The 12,932-nt window shown below is 37.9% G+C and overlaps 1 protein-coding gene across 2 annotated transcripts in view; it reads left to right on the top strand.

Annotated features, from left to right (window-relative positions):
- Positions 1–12,932, top strand: part of LOC145985901 (neural cell adhesion molecule 1-like) — a 227,626-nt gene that overhangs the window by 159,534 nt on the left and 55,160 nt on the right. Inside the window, exon 6 of one of the 2 annotated variants that reach the window (XM_083120040.1) lies at positions 5,291–5,432. In XM_083120040.1, the coding sequence (XP_082976166.1) occupies positions 5,291–5,432 (142 nt within the window). Of the gene's footprint in view, positions 1–5,287; positions 5,433–12,932 lie in introns of both variants that reach the window. The other variant, XM_083120039.1, reaches the window with a different exon arrangement.

The raw sequence follows: 12,932 nt of genomic DNA, 5'->3' as shown, positions 1-12,932 counted from the left end.
GTTATAATCAAATGCTTTAACTTGCAAAACCTGCTGAAAGTAAACAAGAGAATTAGAATCATTTTAGTTTCAAATATCCCAAAAATAAAATTATTTGATGCGTGATTTTAGCACACACAGGAGGCATATTACGTAGAAATTTCTCCAAAAAAATATCGTGGCATATCATACCACTGATCTACGAACTAGATAACTAGGTAGCATCCACGTCATCAGTGCTTCAAAGGTAACAGATCCCGTTGCGGTAGCACTGACACGGCGATTAAATATAGATAAAATCGCGGAATTGACAATTCAGTCGAAACCAGGGCTAGCTCATCACCTCACTTTGTATAGAAATGGCACGGTAAGCCAGAGACCCGGGTTCGAGTCTTGACCGAACCTGCATTTTCCGTTGAAATTGTAATGAAGAACCATTTTTTTAATATTAATGAACGAACAGAACGAAATATTAAACGTGAAAATGCTAATGTTATGCAGAGTAGTCTTGATTAGTGGCTCGTTTGAAATAAAATGGGGATGATGGCAAATGACAGTTTCCTAAATGAAACTGCCCTAATGCTGGTTGCTCTAATCAATTCACTTGGTTCTACATCCTTCCTCATTATAAATTCTGAAAACAGTTACATTTTTCTTCAATGTCATATAAAATTCTTTCAGGTTTCTTCATCCAATTGTACGTTCTATCATTCTCAGCATACGTTTGTTTCTTTCTTCTATGGTGTTTAATTTCTAAATCAAGCCCGGCTCTCCTTTCCTTTTATCTCGTCCAATCGGATTCTGCCCTTATTAACCTGCCTTGCTCTTTCCCAGCCCAGTTGAAAGGAATCTTCTTTTAAGTCGTGAATTTTTTATGGATTCTTTCCACGAATTTTCAATCTTGTCCAATTGTACTCTATTTCTTCCTCTTTTCAGGCTTTTTTAGACACATGAGTTACGTCATATTTTTTGCTGTCTCCTCTCTTTGTTGGATGTTTCTAAATTCATATACTCGTATATATGATAAAACTGCATTTTTATGTACAAGAATGGTAATTATGAACGCAGTGATTTTTGCTTAAGTAAATTGATATTGAAACTAAATTATTCGTTTTATATTTGCTTCTAATATTAATTTTTCTGAATAGATATAGTTCGAGTTAAAATAGTTTGAGTAAAAATATTAATAACAATTGAGACAATATACAGAAAAAAAGCTATACAGTAAGTTAACTCTCGAATATTCCTAAACCAGAAGGTGTGTTGGTGCTGCAACATAATCACGTCGTCTTTATTTAATTATTTTAGTAATATCAAGGAATGAAAATATATTATACAGTTCAGTATCATGTAAGCTTATCCACTCGTCTGTAATATAACCTCTCTTACGTGAAAATCTGTTCCCATTTTATTGTACTTGTTCAGTGTAAGTCTGTTTCACGTCAAACCTAAATGCTAATTTATTTTCATATATTTTGATTTTGAGATTATTTCATATTAGACGACAGGATAAAAGTTTATGAATGGAAAAGTAACATGCATTACCTCAAATATGTCTTTCAATTTCCTCTATAATTTCGTTCATCTGTTAATATTGCTCATAGGTATTTGAATTTACACATTAATTCATATATCTGTTCAGGACAAATTGCTCGAGTCAAAAAAATTAAATATTACAGACATGATAAACAATGATATATATTTCGAATCATCATTGTTTACAATTTGTACGTATGCCAAATATAAATTTATACATATAATATATTCTTTAATTGATTGTGTGACTTAAATTAAAACAATAGATTGATTGATTGAATTAGTGTTTTAAGTCCACTTTTAGCACAGAAAGGCTAATTGGGACTGAACCTACAGTTTAAAGTGGGATCCGAACAACTGTGACTCCACCGGGTTTGAAGCAATAAAATCGCAGTTTGTGACATAAGTGTGTTTTCCCAAACATCCTAGATATATTGATATCCACAATCAGCTTATTATTCTTACCTATCAGTTGGTTTTGTTTTTAAACATATATTTACTAAATTAGCGTACAATTTAGTATAGTTAGCACGTAAGTTTACATATACAGCCTGTTCCGTTCAAACCTCACACATTTCAATTCATCATTGCTAAAAGGTGATGAAACATAATGGAATGCGAGTGGTACTAAACGAAAGAGAAACTCAAAGAATTTTATTGCATGAAGCACTAAACACGAAAACACCAATACATACACTGAACTCTAATACACCTCTATGTGTGCACCGTTTGTAGCACGAATAATATCCAATCTGAGAACCTCCGGATTGTTTATTAACACTTCCAGTCGCCAAAAACTTCGCACACCATGCCTTAATGGTTTTCCCATCAGGTGCTTCACCTCCATATTCTCTCCGGTAATTTATTTGCACTGTAATGATTGATTTGTTCTCTGCATACCAGCATACAGATTGCGCGCGCTGCTGCGGAGTCGCCATTGTGTTTTATGCGATTGTGGCGCTGCATAGTGAGAGAACGGTGAACTGCAAGGTCATGCAATAAAATTATTTTGAGTTTCTCTTTCGTCTAGTACCACTCGTATTCCATTGTGTTTCATAACCTTTTAGCAATGATGAATTGAAATGTGGGAGGTTTGAACGCAACAAGCAGTATTCTCTATGCAAACTTCGAAACTTATATTTTGCTTCTAGTAAAAGTGTGTGTGTGTGTGTATATATATAAAAAAAATAGTTCCAATTCTCGCCACCAGGGTAAAAAATGGCGCTGTAAGCAGTCAAAACGTGATATAGTTACAGGAAATAGGCAGGAAAGATCAAACACACGAGAACAATGATTCTGGCATGTTTATTAGGAACTATGGTTACAAGAACTGTTCAATATGGCCTCCCAATTCAGCAACATGCTGCATTCGTAACACGGCATGATCGACAGTTGCTCGCAGCATGTCTGGTGAAATCTGAGCGACATGTCGTTGTATGCTAGCTTTCAGATCAGGCAGAGACCGGACATGTCCCTGATAGACACGATCTTTTAAATATCCCCACAGCCAGAAGTCACATGGATTAAGGTCGGGGGATCTGGAAGGCCAATCATCTGGAAACTGCCTAGAGATGATGCGGTCATTAGTGAAGGTTTCTCGCAGCAAATCTTTCACGTGGCGAGCGACATGTGGTGTTGCCCCATCTTGCATGAAAATGGTGGTGTGTTCACAGTTCCGTTCTTGCAAAGCTGGAATCACGTGTCGCACAAGGAGGTCCCTATAACGTGCAGATGTCACTGTACACCTAACAGGCCCTCGAGGTGTCATCTCCTCAAAGAAAAACGGACCAAGAATGAAGGAGCTAGTGAACCCACACCAAGCAGTCACGTAAACTGAGTGCAATGGTTGTTCCTGCACAACATGTGGACGAGTGGAACCCCATATGCGACAGTTCTGAGTATTCACTGTACCGACCAGAGTAAAATGCGCCTCGTCAGTCCACAGAATATTCCCCGGCCACATGTCATCCACTTCCATGCGTGCCAAAAACCGATGGGCAAACTCACGGCGTTGTGGAATATCTTGGGGTTTCAATTGGTGCACAATTTGAATCTTGTAGGGATACTAGTGTAAAATGCACCGCAATACCTTGCGAACTGTTGACCAGGGGAGTGACAATTCACGTGCCACAGCTCTAGCACTGGTTGCAGAAGTTGAGGCATGTGCTGCATGATCAGCTACAGCTACAGCAACTTCGTCCACAACTTCCACGGGGATGGGCCGCCTTCCTCTCCCTGGTGCAACACCCAATTCACCTGTTTCCTCGAATTTCTTCATCATCTTCTTCAGCCCATTAATTGACATGGGCCCTCTTCTCAGCCCTTTCTGTTGGCGATATTTCCGCAGTGCAGCGTTACTATTGCTCCCATTCTGGTAAAACAACTTCACTAGCAGTGCACGGTCTTTCTTCGCAATAGCCATTGCTTTTTACACGGGAAAAATCAAACTTTTAATGTTCGGCGAACATTCACATCACTAAAGGAAAAAAAAAGCAACAAGCGTCACCAACAACAACCAGGGAGCTCACACAATGGTTAGGCAATGTCACCGACTTTGACGTCAGAGTTACGAAAAATTCCACGTTTTGACTGCTTACAGCGCCATTTTTTACCCTGGTGGCGAGAATTGGAACTTTTTTTTTTTTTTGCATAATTCGCGAGCGCATTGCTTCATTATCATATCTACGAAGTTTCAGACTGCTACTCTCATTACAGCCCGTGCTGTACCACTCTGAACACCGTCACTTTAATTATAACCACCTGGTATATATATATATATATATATATATATATATATATATAATTTCCTAGCAAGTCAACATTATCTGCATATGCTAGCAACAGCATTATACCACTTTTAGTCCTTCTATAATTTCTTCTGAATCCCTAACTGCATATTCTAAGACTAAATTAAAACGTAAAGGCATTGAAATGTATTCTTGTTTTAACCCATTAGGAATTTCAAATTTATCAGACTGATTTTACTTCACTTCCTCCGGCATCCTCTTACCATATTAACAAGCTTCTTACGATTTCGAAATTCAACTAATATATTACATACTTTCTCTCTTATTTTCAATGGCCTACCTAGTGGTAACGTTGTCGCCTTGTAATCAAAGGACCCAAAGTTTGATACCTGGTGGAGGCGCCTTGCACAATTGTTCGGATTCCAGCTTAAACTATAGGTCCAATCACGATTAACCTCTCTGTCAATAAAGTGGACTTAAAGCAACAATTCAATCAATCAATCAATTTTTTTCTCTTAAATCCAGGTTTTTTAAAGCCAGTTAGTAATAGGACATGTTGTCAAGTGACTTCGTAATATCTTGGCATCTACTAAATCATTCATCCTCATCGCCACGATGCACACCGTGGTAGGAAGCATTAGGTTTTGAGTGGTAACTCATTAATGGAGTGGAGTTTTGAGCAGAGTATCATGCATAATTAATGTACAAGCTAGTGCAACTTCATATGTCAAAGCACGTCGTCCCGCTAAAACATCTTAACGTGGGCGCCACAATATACGCTCGACAGAGCGAAAATTAAGGCATTCACGTCTCAGGTTAACACAGGAATTCTTGAGCGTCTGCCACCAGCCTCAGTGTGTGTGACCCGTTCCCTATCTTTAGTAGCTCTCTACAAAGAACACCCTTGTGCTTCCTTGTATTAAAAATATTCCCAAAAATATCCCAGGCGGGTGTATGAGTGGAGGCTTGATGAGCGAGGTACGCCGTGTGACAGGTCCAACTGAGAACCATCTTGTCTGTTTCAGGAGACCGGAAATGAGACTGTCACCATCAGCACACTCATGTTCATCCCGACCCCGGAAGACGGAGACAGACATCTGACTTGCAGGGCTGAGAACCAAAGAATACGAGACTCTGCCGTTGAGGATTCTTGGAAATTAAACGTGGTCTGTAAGTTAATAAAGTGAGAACTTGGTGTTCATTTTGTCCTCTTTCTCTTTTTCTCTGTAGTGTGCTTTTAGCTGTGAACTTAGTGGCACTTTCTAGCATGTTAAGTTTCGAGAGAAAAAAGTGAGTGTATAGTTGCGAAGAAACTATTCCTAAGTTTCAATCTTCAAAAAACAATATAAGCATTCGTGTTAATTAATTTTCTAATATTAACTATTTCCAAAAAGTCACGCAGTCGAAATTTTAAACGTACGTAACTTCTGTACAAAAGGCGATAGAGATATAAACCTTGTACTGGGTATTATTAACTTTGTTTAGATGAGTGTTTCTTAAACATTAAACAAGAAAATTATTCTCTACATGAACGTTCAGTATGGGGGAAAAGTTACTAAGGTGTAAAAAAGTTTTTGTAATAATAAAGTTAATACCCAGTGCAAGGTTCAGGTCTTTGTTACGCTTTTTGTATAGTCACGGACACTGCTGGATTGTAACGATTCCACTGAAAGTCAGTGTATTCATTACAACACGGCAGTGTCCGTGACTGTACAAAAGTTACATACGTTCAAAATCTCGGTTGCGTGACTTTATAGACACCCTGTATCAACATAGAAAATATAATGTGATTGGTTTCCCGTACAACCGCTGCTAGTTCGTGCTGGGCGACCGCGGCAGACCTTGCGCAGCCAGCCCTAACCAGACATTGCGGTTGCACGGGAAGTCATCCTTCCTGTATATTCACTATGCACAGTCACGACGCACTTTCTTTCGCTATTGTAATGTTGGTCTTAGCATATTCATGTTATGTGTGATATTGATCTGTGGATATGAATTACTACGAACTGATATTTGTGAAGTGAGATCTTAAACAGAGAAAACATAACTTATCTGCGCTTTAACCTGTTGAAAATCTCTGGATGAGTTTAATGAAACATTATATTACGTGAGCAAACAAGGATTCTTCAAGTTGTGAAGGCAATTTATATCTTACCTATAAGAACGTCGCTTTGTATCCAAGGATTCCTGGTTTCGATGCCCGTCTAGGCACATTTCACAATGGTTCAAATCGCACGATAAGCATATCTTAGCCTAAAGTGGACTTCAAGCAAACAACTCCAAACCTCGAATAAGAAAAAACCTCTTGTGTTTTTGCTAATCACAAATATCTTCGTTATTGCCACAAGAAAATGCTGTTTGCAAGATAGATAGAGAGCAAGCAACCTGATTGTTTGTATCCCTACTCGATTCAAGACCTTAACACATTTTCAATGTTCCTTTCTACTGCTAATATATATGTGCATTTCAAGTACTTTTAATCACCAACAACGTTGAAGGGTTTTTTCCTGTCAATCTTATTATGATGTTGTCTAGATACATGTGATAGGAAATAGGACTTACGTGCAACGAAAGTATCACATCTAGACAACAATAAAGCACACGAAGATTTATTTGGATGTTGAATTCTAAAGAAATGTTGTTTTATATACCATAGCGGCTTTTCGTAATGACAGGTATTTTCGAAGAATGAAAAAACTGCAGCCGCAAGCCAAAGATCCGGACTGGCTCTTTTTATACATACTTGGGAGACTAGGAACAATGGAACGCGTAACGCACAGTAATCTCCAAGCTCGCGCAGTGCATGTGTGATATTAATGCATTATACACGAATTTCCCAATATTCCAAATATAACTGCGTCTTATTAACTACTTTTTAACATTAGTTGACAAAACAAAATTTCCTACGTATGTGCAGTAAACAAGAATACATAAGAGGATAGTCCAATGTATAAAGGAAAAACTATTGAATATCAGAAAAACATAACGCGTGCGTGTATAACGATGAGTATTCGTTGACTGAACATGTAGATAACTGCGAGATGGTTTTCTATTGAGTCTGCAAATTGGTCTATCGTTAGGCTTGTCTGACATCTAAAGAGATGATTAGATCGTGGATAATTTAAACTGTGGATCAGGTAATTCTGTGTACATAGCGATGTTCAGAAACTCGTGAAACGTTCGACGTAATCCTCCAATACCTTCTACTTCATCAAAGTGATTATTTTAGAATCTGGTTTGCAGGAAATAATAATAAAAAAACAAATATCGGATTAAAGAAGGGATGTACAAATGGTAAAGCTATATCGAAAATGAATTTTCTACTCTACAAGGATGGTGAAGCTTAGGTTCCTTTTTAAAACATTGCCTGCAAAGCATGAGAATTGGTTGTATTTTAGCAAAGGTTCAACTCATATCCTTAAACATCAACAGAGAACACACAAATAGATCGGATTGCATATCGTGAATTTGTATTTCAATTTCTGTTACTTTTTCGTTTTTTTTCGTTTTTCTTATTTAGGCTAATGCGACAATGAAGAATGATTACATTAAACTGGTGACGTTCACAAAAACACCCATTCGCCAACACAAATCCTGAACGTTTCGGTTACAGTATTTCTTGAACTATACATATTCTAGATGCAGTCGAATCAAGTTTTAAAGAAATGTACTTCTGTATATTTAATTGATTGGGAAATAATAGCCGCTTATTGTAGTCACGGACATTTCTCGCTGCTAACAATTCAATTGAAGTAATGCGATATTTACTACGCAGACATGTCTGTGACTGTACGGTCTGCGGAAAAACTGCTGTCATGGAATCATTCAACAATGCCCAAAATTCATAAAATTTATGTTTCTTGGTGCAGGCAAATTGATAATATTAAAAAATCAAAGGGCAATACACGGTGCAATATAGTTTCTCAGAATAGGGTACAATTTGTTGGAATTTTAGAGTGTTTTTTAGTGAATACTTAACCACGGCAATATAATTCTGACTACAATGTGTCGAACTGTGACAAGGAGGCGAGGAAACTATGAAACTTACGTCAATGGACTGCTTTAAAGGTACCATCACAAACTCACCTGAAAGGACTTGGGAAAACTGAATTTTCATCCACGAACTCACTTGAGTACTTCATGCTTAAGTATTTCACACCGTGAACCTAATATGAGCCACCATTACAAGGACGTTTGCAAAAAGTAAATTCTCTTCAAAAAATCAAGATTCAGTTTTTAATACCCTTTTAATACACCACTTTCCACTTTTTTCACTCATAGAAATTCGAATCCCCAAAGTCCTTTATTTCAATTAAGAATTCATTAGATAAGCACGCGCTTTACAGAAGGGTGATTTATTTCTTTCCGAATGAAATGAAAGGAAATATGAAGGGAAAGGAGGGTGGGGAATATTAAAAACTGGAGAGTTGGTAATCCACATTTCTCGTACGCTTCATTTTGAATTTTTAATTCTGAGACGTTCCACCTTTTTCGTTATGCATTTTTTTTCCTTTTGAATTAATTAAAATCTACTTTTTGTCTCTTCGCTATTCAAAGAATTTCTGCAGAGAAAGGAAGCATTAATTTTTATTTCTCCATCAAAGGATCCCTCTGCGTGATCATTGGGATAGTTGAAGAGAGTCCGGGATATAAAGGAAAGATGAGAAAAAGAGGCGGAAAATCTCTTATCTTCTTTCCGATAACTTCCATGAACTTGACACAAAAAGCAAATTATTGTCGTAGGTCTATTGTACTAACTGAACATTGTTGGCCTTGCAGTCAAGAGGTTCCGCGTTTGCTTACCTGTGGGAGTTCGTTGCACGGTTCTTTGGTTCCCATTTGAAACTGTGTGCTCAGTCTTGATTGGCCTGTTTGAGATTAAAATGGACTTAAATAGAAACTTTGTGCAAGACATGAAGCCAAAAATTAGAAATGGTGAAGATAACCAATCCAAATCGACTGTTTATACCGAGATTGAGATAGCCTTTTGATAGTCGAGACCAGACCGAGAACGAAACAGTCGCATGTGTAAACCCAGACTAGACATGGATTTACTATGGGAGACAGAGACCTCGCATTTTTAGGTTCTAAAAAGTGTGCTTTTAGGTACCTCAATTAGGCTACAAAAATCCTAAAATATGTCCTAGAAATCCTAAAGTAAGTTCTAACAACCTTAAATTACGTTTCAAAAATCCTCAAGTAGGTTCCAAAAAACAAAATGGAACACAATTCCTAAAAAAACACTAATTAGATACAATCGTTAAAGAAATTCACAGGAACCGTAAGAAATTTAGTCAACATATGAAACAACGGAATATTAATTTTCTAACCAAATTTTCATTTGCACAGTTAACAACAGGACAGTTTACTTTCTCTTAGTAGACAAGGTTTAAGCATTAAGACTTGATAGTACCCCTTCTAATCGCTTCCTCTGTGTGCAGGTAACAGTTTTGTTTAGAACTTTGTAAAACATCGTACATTTGGAGGGGAGAAATCGACGGAAAACATGTTTCAAACACGCCAGTCATTGGATTATTTCGTCACCAAACCAAGTTAATACCTCTGTGAGACATAAAAATCCTATAAAAAATTAAAAAATATACATAAAAACCTAAAAAGGTTTAATTTAGACACAAAATCTAAAATAGGCTCTAACAAGCAAAATAGGTTATTTTAGGCACTATGAAACTTCGTCAGTTGTTGCATTTTTTAATAGAACGTTGACATAACTTGTTACCTGCAAAGGAAAAAATAGGTTAAAATCTAAAATCCGAGGTCTACTGATAAATCAAGATCGCTTTCTAATGCGTCTTTATAAAAATCATCAGTAGCGCGCTTGATTATTTAGAGATGGGTCACCTACCTTGTTTTATGATAACACTGGTCAACATGAAATTTGTTACAAGGAATGTGAATTGTGTTCTAAGGTAAGTCGATGGTGCTGAATTCAAAAATGAAATCAGTTTTTTCCTATCGGGCTCATTTTTCTTGTTACACACTAACCTGTACCTAATGCAATTCATGAAAATTCTGCCTATTGGGCTGTGGTTTAACCTATAATTACTCTACAGATATTGTTGAATAACAGTCATTATATGACCATAGAATGACCAACACGTTCCTAAGGCCAGGGACCTTCCGCCAATTGCAACAAACCAAATTATGAATAATAGAGAGGCATGGCAACACTGTCAATGAGTCATGTCCGAACACGTAGAATCGCAGTGTTGTTTGTTGTCACGTGTGTCTCAGCATTATGAGTACTGACGGAGTGGGAAGTGACTGCCTTTGATTAGGTTGTGATTCAAAGTTTCAGAAGTCGTGTGTAGTGTTCGTGCATAAGAAAATGTCTCGTATCTGCGTAAATAGCCCCAATTCGTTTTGTTATATATGGGGAGAGTTGACATTTAAGTCACAAAAGCGACGAATTACCCCTCTTTTAAAGAAGTGCTACGAACTTTATTTTGGGTGTAAAGTTGGGGACCAAGACAAAACATACCCCCCCCCCCCCCAATATGCTGTTTGACCTGTGTTACACTTCTGACAAGCTGGTTAAAAGGATCACGTCACATGTCGTTTGCTGTTTCCATGGTTTGGAGGGAACCATCCGATCACACAACAGACTGTTATTTCTGCCTAACCAAAATAGCTGGAATCACGTCGAAAATAAGGAACACTGTGCAGTACCCAAATTTACTATCAGCCATGAGACCTGTATGTCACAATGAAGAATTGCCGGTACCAAAGCCTCCTGAGAATGTGACTGTGAGTGAAGATGAATGTCGAGACCAACATGGGGAAGAAAGTGCAAGAGGTGAAGAAACTGCTGACCCAACATTTAAAGTATCTGGTTCATCAATGGAGCCACACTTTTTGTCACAAGGGGATCTGAACGATCTTACGCAGCATTTAAATTTGTCTAAGCAACAGTCTAAACTTTCAGCATCGCGACTGAAAGGTTGGAATCTCCTCGCTTGCGATACGAAAGTGTGTTTTTTTCTTGACCGCCATACAATTTTCTCAGCATATTTCTCCCACGAAGGAGACATGGTTTTTTGTAATGACATCTCATTTGTTATGGATTGTCTTGGCCATGAATACAGTTCACACGATTGGCGTCTTTTCATCGATTCCAGCAAAGTTAGTATGAAAGCTGTACTTCTTCATAATGGAAATAAATTCCCATCAGTACCAATTGCTCATGCTGTTAACATGAAGGAGACGTATGAGAATTTGAAACAGCTTCTGACAAATATCCAATATGAGAAATACAAATGGAATATATGCGGAGATCTGAAGGTAATTGCAATTCTGCTTGGCATGCAACTTGGGTACACAAAGCATTGCTGCTTCTTATGCGAGTGGGACAGCAGAGACAGAAAAAATCACTATTGTGGGAAAAAATGGCCTCTTTGCAGTGAATTAGTGCCTGGACATGTGGCGAACACTCCTCTTGTTGACCCCAAAAATGTGTATCTCCCTCCTATGCACATAAAATTGGGACTAATTAAAAACTTTGTGAAAGCCATGGACAGAACTTCACGTGAATTCATGTACTTGCAACAGAAATTCCCAAGAATCAGCGAAGCCAAAATTAAAGAAGGAATATTTGTAGGGCCTCAAATAAGGGAATTGATGAATGACGAGAATTTCATTCAACATTTAACAGATGTTGAAAAAATTGCATGGTTGTCTTTTACAAGTGTATGTAAAAACTTTTTAGGCAACCAGAAAGCAGAGAAGTATCGCGATATTGTACATGGACTAATTAGATCATACCAACGTATGGGATGCAACATGTCTCTAAAATTACATTTCTTGAATGATCACCTGGACTTCTTCCCAACTAAGCTTGGTACCGTTAGTGACGAACATGGTGAACGGTTTCACCAAGACATTGTTCTAATGGAAAAGCGGTATCAAGGCAAATGGAGTGCCGCAATGCTGTCCGACTACTGCAGGAACTTAACGAAGAGATGCTCCTGAGGCAAAGTTTCTTAGGAAATCGGGAAGGAAACATTTTTAGGTATGTTTATACACTTTCATGTTACTTATTTACTTCATTCCTTCGTATATTGACACAGATTTATTACCTTTTACGTTTGTAGCACTTTTGTGAAAGAGAGTCCTTTCGACCAATACATATAGAACATAGGCTGAGGTAGGAAAATACAAAAACATTTTTGCAGGAAATCTGAGCCCGATGGAGAAATTCTGAAATTAGATCTGCATTCAGGGGCTCAGCAACTTCTAGAAACAGCTTGTTTTGTTCTTGTAACATTCACAAATATTTTTTTTGTAGACCACTGTAATTGATAAATTTCACAAAAGTATATGCACCTATATACACAAGATGTCGCCTCATAACATCGACTTTCTCCGTACGGTGCGAGCTTGCTACACTACACCAAAAGGCCAGCAAGCAGAAAAGCAATGGGGAAGCCACTTGCGTTGGGGTGTAAAAATATTGAGGGGTCCTTTTCATAGAACCATCACACTTGTTTGCTCTGCCATGATTACCATACCACACCGTACTGTTGCTCACGAATCGGACACATTTCCAACTGCACGAACGCCAACGACGAAGCCCCCTACAAATCAGTCACTTCCTCCTTTCCGCCACACCCACAAAGCGAAAGAACAGCTGCTCGCTCTGCAGTCTACAAGAGG

Source organism: Lepisma saccharinum, chromosome 3 (assembly GCF_977018435.1).
Source record: "Lepisma saccharinum chromosome 3, izLepSacc3.1, whole genome shotgun sequence".
Classification (NCBI taxonomy): domain Eukaryota; kingdom Metazoa; phylum Arthropoda; class Insecta; order Zygentoma; family Lepismatidae; genus Lepisma; species Lepisma saccharinum.
The sequence above is the reverse complement of the archived record's forward strand: the minus strand, read 5'-3'. Positions and strand labels throughout refer to the sequence as shown.